Below are 14,330 nucleotides of genomic sequence, written 5' to 3'. Positions count from 1 at the left end.
AATAGAACAGTCCTATCCTTGTCCATTATGCAGACAATAATAGGACAAGTTCTATTGCTTTTAGCGGAACGGAAATACGGAAACGGAATGCACACGGAGTACCTTCCGTTATATATATATTTTTTTCGGAACCATTGAAATGAACTGCAAACTGAAACCACAAAAACGGAACGGAAACGGAAATAAAATGTGTTCATGTGCAAGAGGCCTGACATCCGTGTGCATTCCGTATTTTGCGGAACAGAACAGCTGGCCCTTCATAGAACAGTACTATCCTTGTCCGTAATGTGGACAATAAGGGTCCATTCACACTCAAATTGTGGATCCGCAAAACACGAACACCGGCAGTGTGCGTTCCAAATTTTGAGGACTGTACATCGCTGGCCCTCTCATAGAAAATGAACGGAAGTGCAGATCCGCAAATGTGGATGCAGACAGCACATTCCGGCCCCATTAAAAATGAATGGGTCCGCACCTGTTCCGCAAAATTGCGTAAAGAATGCAGACCCATTTTGCGGACATTTGAATGGACCCTAATGGACATGTTCTATTTTTTTGCAGAACGGAAATACGGACATACGGTAACGCAATGCACACGGAGTAGCTTCCATTTTTTTTACGGACCTATTGAAGTGAATGGTTCCGCATATGGTCCGCAAAAAAACAGAACGAACACGGAAAGAAAATACGTTCGTGTGCATAAGCCCTAAGGCTAACTTTATACATGCAGCAAAGCTATCCGGGATTCTGGTCTGGCAGAGAACAGCCTGCCGGTGTTCTCCGGATCCAGCATAGTTGGAAAGTGCCACTTTCCCACTGGCTATAATGGTATCTGGCAGGGATTCGGAGGGACAAAGATCGTTGTATGCAATGGTTTTTGTCCAGCCGAATCCCATTATAGTCTAGCAGGCACGTGGCACTATCTGGCTATGCTGGTACCCGGAGAACACCAGTAGGCTGTTCTCCTCCGGGACAGCATGCTGGATAGCTTTGCTACAAGTACGAAGTTAGCCTAAGGGTGAACTGAGAGGGATCTGGACACCTTACCAACCACTATAGCCAAGGTTGGACTTGGGTTTCTTGTGCAAATAGTAATGAGGACCCGGCCTTCATGTATACAGAACGTTGTCCTCTTCCTATTGCTTTGTAATCTTTGCTTTTACTATTACACACACATGACATATCATTGATCAGATCTAATAGGTTATTTGTGAATCGTCTCTTAAAATATACCCAAATGGTATGAGATTGGCTGCAAAGTCCTCTCTATATGAGGTTGTCCTGCTAGGACCCATTATTGTAGGCACGTGATTGACTCCAAAGTCATCTCTATGTGAGGTTGTCTAGGCAGGACCCATTATTTTGTCAGGGCCAGGGTAACCACTCTCTAATGACCATTCATACCAGGTCGGTCAGTCTATGGGTGTCTACACTTAGTGTAATTAGCTTTTAATTTCCATGCCTGGCATTATATGACTAATAGGATTTAGGCAGCATAGTAGTCCATAGTAGTAGATTAATAAAATTAGACTGGCGCCAGGCTTCTATCACATGTGCCATTTATAATGGATATCGCTGGATCAATGCAGAGACTTAAAGAGACCTAAATATTCTCTAAGACGTATAACTCTATAAAAAATAATAATTTTCCTTGTGCCAAAGGCATAAAAAGTCTTGGTACAAATCTCACATAACGTTTAACCATTTGTTCTACAATGCATAGTGAACATACAATACATTAGACTCCAAAAAAGTAAGGGGTTAAACCAGGATGGGCATGTGCCCTCCTACCGAGATCCTCAAGTGAATTGTCATCTCCACCAGTCTATCCATGGACTGTAACCTGGAGTGCCCTTATTGAGCACTTGACCCAAAAAAGGTGACCCTATATGGTGACCTGTACCTCGTTCATCCCTAATAATCCACAATCCTAATATATGCTTCAAAGTGTTTCCTTTGTGGAGTTGTCCCCAAATTATCAGTGGAATGAGGTAGTAGAGGGTCAGTGGTCAATGGTGGAGCTGGTAGTGGTATAAATACATAAGTGCTTGCAGTGGCACAGAATGAACACAAGGAGCACGCCCAGTAGATGGTGGTGTCTAGGTTCCCTTTTAGGTTGACCTTTTTGAGGCAAATGTTCTATAGAATGATGGAGCTGAACAATCAATGTATGGTCACTAATTCCTAAATAAGGAGGGCACATCTGAGCAAGTCAATAGTGCGCAGACTGTGCTATTCTTGCCATGAGATCTGATGGGATTGCCAAAGGAGCCTTCAACGCAAGTGTGACTCCAGCCTACAATAATAACTATGGTGAATCACGGAGGTATGATGGAAAATATGACAGAAGAGCAGAAAAACAAAACCCGAGGTGCGAAAGACCAATAGGTATTCTTGTAGTGTCGAGAAGCAACATATTTGAGTCATGTGACTCCTTTCTACGAAGAACGAATAGTCGCTAATGGCATAGGACCGTATGGGTGGAAAGGAGCATTATTATGATGTCAGAAGAGAGCTACTTTATGGCTGGCATCTAATTGGCGTGGAATGTAATCATGTTCCAACCTGAGTTCTGCTGGCTTAGAATTACTAGACCCTTGCAGACGAGTCCTAAGCAGCCGAAAAACATTTATATCAGCAAATGACCTTGGAATAATCAGTAGGCGTACATCACCTAAACATCCCAAATTACTAGTTCTTAACCCTGATTATCCAGTTAAGGATGTTTTTTCTGACTGGCGTTGGAAAGCAAATGTGTTGTAACATGTGCAGGCAGATGAATGTGGATGATATGCACAGCAGGCTCATGTTTAAAGTGCCTGTTTATTAGGGAACTGATTCAGGCCATAGGCTTAGAGCAGGCGTGAGGAAGCCCAACCAGTAGTGCAGCAAGCCGAGGAGGAGAATGGTTGTGGCAGTAACAATAATAGAGGTGGTAGCCTTCGTAGTGGCAGTGGGAGTCATGCAGTGATAGGCGGGCGTACCCTTTCTAACTCTGGGCACACCCTGGCCTTTTTGTGGACCCCAGCCTGGTGGTAGTTGGGGTGCCCTTAAAGGGCAGGGTGTGAGGCAGGAGGGCAGGTGTAAGGCCAGTGGCTTTGGAGTAGCTGGTGGAGTCAACAACCAGGCCCATTTGGTTACAATAAATAAAGTCGTCCTTTACTGAATATATTATGGGAGTTGTAGTACATATAGCAGAAATAGGCACAGTTATGAGGTATATTACAGAATAGCTGTGTATAGGCCGTAGCAATGATGGTAGTAGTCCTTTCTGAGACTCTCTCCAAATACACGTTGCAATCTTCCCAAATAACCACAGACGTGCAGTTCTGTTCTCATTAACACATTCTACAATTCCCAGTCTGTGGGGTGCAGATCTTAGATCAGAAGGCCAGTCTGTGGCAGGCGCTGAGGAAATATACCCAGACAACAAGCAGTAAAGGCTTTTGCCATAAATGAGCGTTACCTTACTGTCTGTATCCAGCACGGTCATGATGTTTCTAAACCTTCGGTATAAATTTCAGGCTTTCTCTCTCTCAGGGGTAGTCTCTTAGTCTAGTTTCTTGTGCTCTGGCTGCTTTCAGTCTAAGGCAGTGATGCTCAACCTGCGGCCCTCCTGCTGTTACCAAAGTACAACTCCCAGCATGCCTGAACAGCCTACAGCAGGGCATGATGGGAGTTGTAGTTTTACAACAGCTGGAGGGCCGCAGGTTGGGCATCCCTGAGGGATAAAGGTTCCTCTAGGCCTGCTTACTAGAAACTCTCTAATCAGGGGGCAAGACGAGCCCATCACCCAGGTAACTGCACTTAAAAGACTGCCATTTAACAATATTTCGGCCATACATAAACAATTGGAATTCACAGTGCACAAGTAAAAGAGAATACTTTAACATTAAAGTGCTTAGGCAGAAAATCACAACATTTAGCATGAAATTAACTGTTTAAGGGCTCATGCACACGACCGTTTGTATTTTGTGGTCTGCAAAACACTGATCCGCGAAAAAAAACTGATGAAATCTGTGTGACGTCCATGTTACATCCATATTTTCTGCGGATCCATTGTAACAATGCCTTCCACAAAACGGACAAGAATAGGACATGTTTAGTGTTGAGCGAACTTGTGTTTTAAGTTCAGTTTATCGAAGAATCGCGTTATGGATTCTAAATTCCGTTATGGTCCGTGGTAGCGGAATCCATAACACGATTCTTCGATAACCCAAACTTTAGATGCCAAACTTAAAACACAAGTTCGCTCAACACTAGACATGTTCTATTTTTTTGTGGAACGGACTTGCAGACATACGGATACAGAATGCAAACAGAGTTTTTTTTTTTTTTTGCGGCCCAGTTGAAATGAATGGTTCCGCATACGGGCCGCAAAAAAACCCGGAACGGAAACGGACAAAAAATATGTTCGTGTGCATGAGCCCTAATAGTGATCCACTGAGTCCCTGCAGGGCCGGTCCTATGTTGGAAGGTGTCCTGTGCAATGATTTCATGTAATGACCTTCATACTGTATTCAAATAAGTTTAAGTGCAACACATTGGCCAAATAAAACCTCCAAATGGTTGTCTTATTAACAGTGCTATACAGTACCCTGTATGATGACAGCAGCCAGAATAATGTACTGTACATTGCCTAAGTAGCAGGGCCATTCAATGCCTAAGTAATATCAGCATATAGTGTCAGCCTACAGTGACCAAATAGCAGCTCTATACATAAAGTACCGTAATCAACTAATCATGCGATACATTGTCTAAATAATACTGCTATACAATTAATATTTGTGGTGGTCACAAGTTTTAGATGTCACGCCATCTAAAGCATGAGTGGCCACACAGGTTGCACTAACCCAAGGCCGGCCCTTGTGAGAAAAATACAATAGAGAGTAAAGGGACAGAGATCTGAGTGACTACTGTTCCATTCCCCGTGTAAGGGACTGCTGAGTACACTGCTCGTATCTCCATCGGTCCCATAGAAGTGAGTGGAGTTTTGGTCATGCCTGCTCACCACAATCGAAGTTTTCAGGAGAAAGCGGTCAGGCCCCCAGGGCTCAAACATGTATCACTTATCCATTCACTTGAACGGGCAGCGCAGCAATGCCCATGACAGCAGCTATCGTATGTATGGTGTTCTACTTTATGGACCGATGTAAACAATAAAGAGGCCACAGCGCTCATGTGAATGCTGCAGCCCCTTCAAACAGCTGACCACCCAGGGTGCTGATAGTCAGACCTCCACCAATCTCATATTGAAAGCCTATCCTAAGGGGATAGTTATCCACATTGTAATCCCAGAAAACCCCTTTAAGTAGGTAAGCCTGCAGTAAGAACAAAGCAAGGGAATGTATATCTCACCCAGGGGAAGCTAGGTAGGCTAAAGAAGATGGGTTTCCTCTACTTTGCTGGGATTTTGGTGGAAAGGCATCTGCATGAAACTGAATAAAGCTAAGTTTTCCCTGTAAGGTGCCATTGCCGCCCCAGTACACAGAGATCCAGACAAGTGATTGATGCAGGTTTTCATTATGTACTTTTCTTTTCCGTCCTTCAGTCCACATATCCGTTTGCAACTGTAATGGCCATTCCCAGCGTTGTGTGTTTGACCCAGAACTGCAGGCGCAGACAGGCTCTGGGTTCCGCTGCATAGACTGCAATGGAGGCACAGATGGTCCAAACTGTGAGAGATGCAAAGATGGGTACTACCCACAACTGGATGGCGCCTGTGCAGCCTGTGACTGCTATGCTAAAGGTATGTTAAGAAGAAGCACTGAGCTATCTGATGCTTTACTTGACTAGTACCTACAGCAGAGATCACTATATATGTACTGGAAAAAGATTCCACCTGTAATGATTCAGCATTGGGTTATGTTCCCCCTTGCAGGTTCTCTAAGCTCTCAATGTGATAACTACGGACGATGTAGCTGTAAGCCTGGCGTGATGGGTGAGAAGTGTGACCGATGCCAGCCTGGCTTCCATTCACTCACTGAGGCTGGCTGCAGGTAAATATGATTTATATGAAGCTTAAAGGGGTTGGCCACTTTCTGGTTACTGTTGACCAATGTGTTTGTAAGATAATTATATGGCACCTACTAATATAGTATTTTGTTGAAATTCTGCACCATTTTCTATATTTCATAAGGTATGCCCACTTGTTTGCAAAGTCTTTTGTGCTGGTCCTGTCCATAAGATGGCTGCTGATAGAGGGTCATGTGACCAGGTATATCATCTCCATGTGATGTTGTCTCCTCCATTCAAATACACTGCACCTACCAATTGCACTTGTTCTGTTGGGAGTTTGGTGCAGGTGCAGTGTGTTTGAATGGAGGAAACATCACAAGGAGGTGATTTGCCTGGTCACATGACCCTCCATCAGCAGCCATCTTATGGACAGGACCTCTGTATGGACAGCAGAAAAGACTTTGCAAACAAGGGCGCATACCTTATGAAATATAGAAAATGGTGCAGAATTTCAACAAAGACTATATTCGTAAGTGCCATGTAGTCATATTACAAACACATTGGGCACAAGCAGACAGAAAATGGCCAACCCCTTTAACTAAATGAACTGCCATGCTAATCCAGAAGGACCAGCTTGCCAGTAGAACAGAGTGAATGGAATTGACAACAGTAGATCTGAAGGGTCAATTTGGGGCAGCAACTAGAGATGAGCGAATCGCTTCTAACAAATCGATAAGTCTGATCAGCCCGAGTTCTGTCCCCACAGGTGAAGAAGCGCCCCCTTGCTGTTTGATTGACAGGGCCGTACATTTAGCTCAGAACTTTTAATCTTCTGCCTCTATTAGCAACCAATCTGGAGCTTCAGCCCATACACAGAAGGCATCTATGATGTTGTACTAAAGTGAAGTTCAACATCATGGTATATTTTACCTTAAAAATCAACAGTTAAGATCCACCCCCGAGGACCTTAAAATACGCCCATGAGGATATGAAGCATACATTGTATGCGGATTCTATTTACTTTACTATAACAGGAACCCAGCATGTACTGTACATACAGCAAATTGTAGTCCATCTGGTCCGATCCAACAGAAGAACTATTGTAGGATTTTTTTATTTATTTTTTACTGGAAATGTTAAAGGGGACTTTCCTCAGGATAGGCCATCAATGTTAGATTGACTATATTTTAGATGTATACCATATAGCAGGCTCTGATGATTCTGTATTTTATATATACACAGTAGCTCTGTAAGTATATATTCTTTAGCATCAGCCCATGTGGGACATGTAACGGCAGCCATATTAGTTGTCACCCAGTTTTCCCTATAACAGGAAGGGCTGAACCGAATTTATGGCGCAGATTATAGGGCTGGTAAATCCTAGAATCTCTGCTACATGAGCATCACTATAATACTGCACGTTGTCTCTTTGTTTTCTCGAATTGTCAGGAGACAAGGTTGTCAGTGTGACCCGGCAGGCAGCAGCCAGGGATGCGACAGTGGAGGAAATTGTATTTGCAAAACCCAAGTCATTGGAGAGAGTTGTGACAGGTAATGTATTCTGGGATAAGGTGATATGAGCAATATTCTGCATAAATGGCAATGGATGTTTTATTGCAGCACAATCTGACACTATCTAATCAGTGCTACAACAGACTGTGCAGGGACACCCCCCCCCCCCCCCCCCATCTGGTAACATCCATCTGGACCTTCATTGCAAACTGCTAGCAATTCATTCATAATTTCTAGCAGGAATAATAAAGTAATCGCACAATACAGAGTCATAACAATTGTTTTTACAAGTGGAATGCAAGGATATACGGTATTCACATGGAGCAGATTTGTTGTAGAAAATTCTGTGATTGAAAATCTGTTCCAGTCATCAGGGTTGTTTTTGCTACATGGAATTTTGCAAGCCCCATTTTGATAATTGGACCAGTTGCAGAACTTTCTGCCACCATTGCGTGAGAATTCACCCTAGATCAGTGGTGGCGAACCTATGGCACCTACACCCTGGAAAAAGTCTATGGTGTACCAATATGCCTTAGGCCCCTTTCACACAAACGATCCGGATTGGCTCAGGAGGCGTTCAGTGAAACTCACACCATTTAGGAAACAAGTTCACTCAGTTTTGTCTGCAATTGCATTCAGTGGTTCAGTTTTTTTTCACATGGGTGCCATCAGTTTTGATGCGTTTTTAACATGCGTGAAAAAAAACCTGAAGGTTTACAAACAACATCTCTTAGCAACCATCAGTGAAAAACACATTGCACCCGGACTGCATCCGGATTCAATGCGTTTTTCACTAAAGCCCCATTCACTTCTATGAGACCAGGGCTGCGTGAAAAACGCAGAATATAGAACATGCTGCGATTTTCACACAACGCGGAATTGATTCGTGAAAATAAAACGCTCATGTACACAGAACCATTGAAATTAATGGGTCAGGATTCGGTGCAGGTGTGAAAGGGGCCTTAGTGTTTTCCTGCCATTCATTAGCGCAGGGCGCGCTATGAACTGCACAGGCAGCGCATTGAATGTAGACAGAACATTATAGCTAAATGATAAAGTACATGGAAGATATACTATATTGCAGGGATGCTTAACCTGCGGCCCTCCAGATGTTGCAAAACTACAACTCCCAGCATGCCTGAACAGCCTACAACTATCAGTCTACAGCAGGGCATTGTGGGAGTTGTAGTTTTACAACAGCTGGGGGGCCGCAGGTTGGCATCCCTGTTATTTTGGACTGTAGTATTCAGGTTAAATTGGCGTGTTGACACTTTGCGAGAAATAAGTGGGTTTTAAGTTGCAGTTTTTGGCACTCGGTCTGTAAAAGGTTCACCATCACTGCATTAGATGCTCTTTTTCTGGATACACAAAGTGCAAGAGCAGAAAATGAGCTCCTCAGCTTTAGGGCTCGTTCACACAAACGTTTTTTTGCATTCTGTATACGGGCCGTTTTTTGTGTTCCATATGCGGTCCGTATACGGAACCATTCATTTCAATGGTTCCGCAAAAAAAACGGAATGTACTCCGTATGTATTCTGTTTCCGTATTTCCGTTTTTCCGTTCCGTTGAAAGATAGAACATGTCTTATTATTGCCTGCAAATCACATTCCATGGCTCCATTTAAGTCAATTGGTCTGCAAAAAAAACGGAACACATATGGAATGTACTCCGTATGTCTTCCGTATCCGTTCCGTTTTTGCGGAACCATCTATTGAAAATTTTATGCCCAGCCCAACTTTTTCTATGTAATTACTGTATACTGTATATGCCATACGGAAAAACAGAATGGAACCGGAAACACTACTGAAAAAAAACCTGAAAAACAGCCCACAAAACACTGAAAAAGAACGAACCCTTAGTGTCATGGTGCTTGTTGCAGGTGTAAGCCTGGATACTATAACCTGCAGGCCGGGCGATCGGAGGGATGCTTGCAGTGTTTTTGCTATGGACATTCGGCGATATGCAGCAGCAGTGACTACAGCAGGAGTGACATCACAACTTCTTTCGAGAAAGGTAAGTTACACCAATGTCTTCCCATGCTTCCTCCTATGTGCACTGCCTCTCAATGGAAGCTTCCTGCTGGACAGCCTTGTCTCTGTGTGAACTTCCGTACATTGAGTCACTATAAGACGCACATTTCCAGTGATAATTTCCTTTCGTCTTGTGTCAATTTATAAGAGAAAGTAAAAGCCACACAGAAATAATCAATGTGCAAAGGGTTAAAAGATGTGTTTCGTCCAAATACATTATAGGATTTGTATGGTTTGTAAATAAGGCTTGTTTCTTGTGTATTGTAACAATGTGCAACTTCTAAAATACTTTTATCAAAGTTTTACTTATTCCCGCTTGCTGTCAGTGAATGAAAATCACTATCATTTACCCTTAAAGGCTGACAACCTGTCCTAATACTGTGCTCTTCACAAAGCTTGCCCATAGCAACCAATCAGATTTCATGTTTCATTTTCCAAAGGAGCTCTGAAAAATGAAAGGTGGAATCTGATTGGTTTGATAAATATCCCCAATGAGTCTGTCAGAGCTCCTGTAAGAAGCCATGCTCAGAGCATTGTCAAAAAAGGTTTTGGAGCCTCAGGATGTAAAAAAAAAACTGGGGATGTTTATGAGTCTGTGTAAAAGGAAACTGTCTGTTGCCTATAGCAACCGATCACCGCGCAGCTTTCATCTCTCCTGGTGCTCTAGAAAAATGGAAGCTGCTCTGTGATTGGTTGGTATGGGCAACAATGGCAGTGGTGCTTTTAGGCTAGGTTTAAATCTACGGCAATGGTTCTGTTAGGAGCCTCTAGTGCAAATTCTGCCAAAGGACAATGGGGGAGACTTAGCAAAACTGGCCTAGTTGCCCATAGCAACCAATCAGATTGATCCTTTCATTGGTGGAATCTGATTGGTTGCTATGGGTGACTAAGCCAGTTTTCCTTTGCACCAGTCTTGATAAATCTCCCCCTTAGGCTCCATTCACACATCCGTAATAATGGGTCCATTGTCCTTTGGCAGAATTTGCACTAGAGGCTCCTAACAGAACCATTGCCGTAGATTTAAACCTAGCCTAAAAGCACCACTGCCATTGTTGCCCATACCAACCAATCACAGAGCAGCTTCCATTTTCTAGAGCACCAGGAGAGATGAAAGCTGCGCGGTGATTGGTTGCTATAGGCAACAGGCAGTTTCCTTTTACACAGACTCATAAACATCCCCAGTTTTTTTTTACATCCTGAGGCTCCAAAACCTTTTTGACGATGCGGACCCATTCATTCTCTATGGGGCAGTCCGCATCTGCATTTCTGGAAGGCGCCGCTGATCTTCTGGTCCGCGGCTCCGGAAAAAAATTGAACGTGTCCTATTCTTGTCCACAATTGCGGACAAGAATAGGCATTTTTTTGGTGATGCCGGCCGGGTGTATTGCGGATCCGCAATACACTACGGACGTGTGAATGGACCCTAAATGCTGATGCATGTAGCAGCTTCTTGGCCAGGAAAAATGACAGAAACCATAATTGGAAACCCAGCAGCCTCCATTATAATCATTGGGATCCCTCTGGAGTCCTTTTCACGGACTCACTTTGCAGGCAATTATTAGGAAAGAACCGTTCATTTCAAATAATCGCCATGTCATCAGAGGAGGAGAATGCTGCAGGAACATGCAGCAATCAACCCCACTGTGTGGGAATTAGCCATCTCTACTGTGATCATTCATCCCCATTGAGAAGCTTTGCTTCTGAGCAGCTGATTGCTGTTTACATGGGACGATCTGTTGCCCAGAATCGATGATTTAGGTGACCGTATCATTGGTGCTTTTATCCCATGAACGAGCGTCTATTCATTCCATAGGTCAGTGATGGCTAACCTTGGCACTCCAGCTGTGGTAAAAAAAACAACAACTCCCAAGATGCCCCCCCTTGCTTGGCTGCTCCCAGAACTCTATAGAAATAAATGGAGCATGCTGGGAGTCGTAGTTTCACCACAGCTGGAGTGCCAAGGTTAGCCATCACTGCCTTAGGTAATCGACAAAACCTTCACATAGGGCAGTTATCGGGAACAAGCATTCCTTCCCGATAATTGCCACAACCTTTGGTCTGTGTAAAGGGGCTTTTATTCACACGTCAGTGTTTGATCAGAGATTTCAATAAGTTATTGTGAGCCAAATCCAGGAGTGTAAGGTATAATGGAAAGATTTGCCCCAGTTCTTTGTTTTTGACCCGCACCTGGTTTGGGCTCACAATAACTGATGGAAATCACTGACATGGGAATAAAGGCTTAGCAAAGAGTCAGCTGGAGCAAGATGCACCGATTGTACTAAGTGAAGCCTCTTTATATGTTCATGGCATCTTGTGCGGTCTTGTGCAAAACTGAAATCTACCCTTGCCATGAGCTGGCATAGATTTCAGTTATAATTTATGCCAAGTTTCAGGAACGCGTTTCAGCCCGTCCCAGCTTTTTTTATTTTAATCTTGCATATTACTTCATGAAATAAAAGTTGATTGAGAACTATTCAAAAATAGGAGAAAAGGGAGCACTCGACGTTGCAGGTAAAAAAAAATTGCAAATTTATTCCGTAATCAGCAATCTGGATGATGCAATGTTTCGGCTAGTTATATTAGCTGTTTTCAAGTACTGTATGCTCGAAAAATTCTAATAACTAGCCAAAACGTTGCATCACCCAGATTTCTGATTGTGAAATAAATTAGCAATTTTTTTTTTACCTGAAACGGCAAGTGCTGCCTTTTCTCCTCTTTTTGATTCACTTTGGGGACTGCTTTGGACCAGACTACAACTCCCAGCATGCAAACATATTTGGCTGTCTAACTCTCACAGAAGAGAATGAAGCCTTCTGGGAGCTGTAGTTTCTGAACAGCTGGAGTGCCAGAGCTTGCTGATCCCTGATTTAGACTATTCAGCGGCTGCTGCGATTTTCTTCACACTTTATGTTCCCTTTTTCCGCTGCAGAGCTACAAACCGGATTGAGCGCTGAGCAGAATTTTCACAGAGAATTGCACTTGCAAAATGGCGTGTCTTCTGTCTCATACTGTCTCTGTCCAATTTCTTATAGGTGTTGAGGGCTGGACAGCAGCTCTAAAAGATGGCTCCCCTGCTTCAGTCCCTGTCCGCATGTCTCGCCATCATAAAGAGGTGTACCTCGCCTCACGACAGCTGGAACCACTCTACTTCAGTGCCCCAGGTAAAGTGAACTACAGTACATGACCGTGTTTTTTAGCAGAATGCAATATTGATAGAGCGTGTATATTGTGTACAGCTCTGGGTTTAAAGGACTAAGGCCTCGTCCACATTTCTGTGTCAGTGTCACATCCATGTATCATCCGTGAAGATGTCCAAGAAAGATCCATGATGTATGTCCATTTTTTTCCCTCCGTGTGTCATCCGAAATTCATGGACGTTGCTCAGTTAAACATTAATTTCAAGAGCATTTTCTATGTGTCGTCAGTAAAAAACAGACGCACCACGGATGGCATCTGTGTTGTGTCCGTGATTTTCACAGACCCATAGACTTCAATGGGAGTGCTTGGTCCGCATCACGGATCAAAGTAGTGCATGTCTCCGTGATTTTTTTTACTGACCAACAGTCAGTAAAAAAGTACTGAAATGTGCTGTCCGTGGAAAAATGTGGACAGCACACGTCCGTGAAAGTGTGGACGAGGCCTAAAGAAAGAAAAAATTATTTTCCTTTAATTGTGGCCTTGTGCACACAGCCGTGTCCGTATTTCAGTCTGCCAAAAAAGTAGCTTTCTCGTGCATTCCGCAAAAACGGACAAGATATTGGGCACACGGATTTGCAAAAAAATATTTAATTAATTTTTCATCTACATCATATTGCAGGCGCGTTCTTAGGAGATCAGTCTCGGAGTTATGGACAGATGTTCTCCATCAGTTTCCGTGTGGATCGAGGGCGTCACAGAGCTGGTGCTGAAGACTTAATCCTAGAAGGAGGAGGCTTGAGAGTAACAGCGCCACTTACTACATCCAAAACGTCCCTGCCCTGCAGGATACCTCAAACATACACCTTCAGGTAAGGTGGCATCACTGGCAAAGGCGCAATTATTCATTCCTGTATTTCCCAATATAAAAGGCATTTACAACGCTGTGTCCTCCCTGCAGATTGGATGAACTCTCTTTCAGCCCATGGACTCCCAAAATCAGTCATTATGATTTTCGTCGTCTGTTAAGCAATGTGACGTCCCTAAAGATTCGTGCTACTTATGGAGAATACAGTAAGTTCAGTAAAAGGCAGAATTTGGCACTTAAAAGGAATTGTGTCACCCAAAAATGACCTATTATTTAAACCAATTTTTGTTTATAAAACTTTTTTTTTATTTTTTTGGTTTTTTTTATTTTCCATGTTCACTATATTTAAAAAAAATAATCCTAAAATCCTGCAGTTTTCACACTGGCCACTAGGCCTAAAATATGTGAACTAGTCTTTTTCGTAGACATGCTGTGTGACCTGTGATATCACACATTGTGAATGGTGGATCCTGTATTACCTGTCATGGTACTGAAAAGTTCCCCGTACAGACCGAGAAGTGATACCTTATTATAAGGCTTAGTGGCCAATGCAAAAACTGCACAGTTTTAGATATTTTTTTTAAATATATATAGTGACATGGAAAATTAAAGCAAAAATCACCAAAAATTCTAAGAAAAAAAACAAAACAACAACGTGATTTAGGCCGCCTTCACACCAGCCGTGTGCACTTCGCATCGCGGTGCAAACCCATTGACTTCAATGGATCCGTGATCCACAAGATGTGGCGAAGGATAGGACATGTCCTATCTTTTGCAGCGCAGAGGCATGGACCAGGAAGCTCACGGAAGGGCTTCCGTGTGTTTAC

At 43.2% G+C, this 14,330-nt stretch overlaps 1 protein-coding gene across 1 annotated transcript in view; it reads left to right on the top strand.

The window, feature by feature from the left end:
* Positions 1 to 14,330, top strand: part of LAMC2 (laminin subunit gamma 2) — a 42,670-nt gene that overhangs the window by 2,056 nt on the left and 26,284 nt on the right. Inside the window, exons 2-8 of the mRNA XM_044300828.1 lie at positions 5,552 to 5,749; positions 5,882 to 5,999; positions 7,408 to 7,509; positions 9,350 to 9,483; positions 12,533 to 12,661; positions 13,318 to 13,507; positions 13,597 to 13,709. Of these exons, the coding sequence (XP_044156763.1) occupies positions 5,552 to 5,749; positions 5,882 to 5,999; positions 7,408 to 7,509; positions 9,350 to 9,483; positions 12,533 to 12,661; positions 13,318 to 13,507; positions 13,597 to 13,709 (984 nt within the window). The remainder of the gene's footprint in view (positions 1 to 5,551; positions 5,750 to 5,881; positions 6,000 to 7,407; positions 7,510 to 9,349; positions 9,484 to 12,532; positions 12,662 to 13,317; positions 13,508 to 13,596; positions 13,710 to 14,330) is intronic.

This window comes from Bufo gargarizans, chromosome 7 (assembly GCF_014858855.1).
Source record: "Bufo gargarizans isolate SCDJY-AF-19 chromosome 7, ASM1485885v1, whole genome shotgun sequence".
Taxonomy (NCBI): domain Eukaryota; kingdom Metazoa; phylum Chordata; class Amphibia; order Anura; family Bufonidae; genus Bufo; species Bufo gargarizans.
Note: the sequence above shows the minus strand (reverse complement) of the source record. Positions and strands in the feature narration are given on the sequence as shown.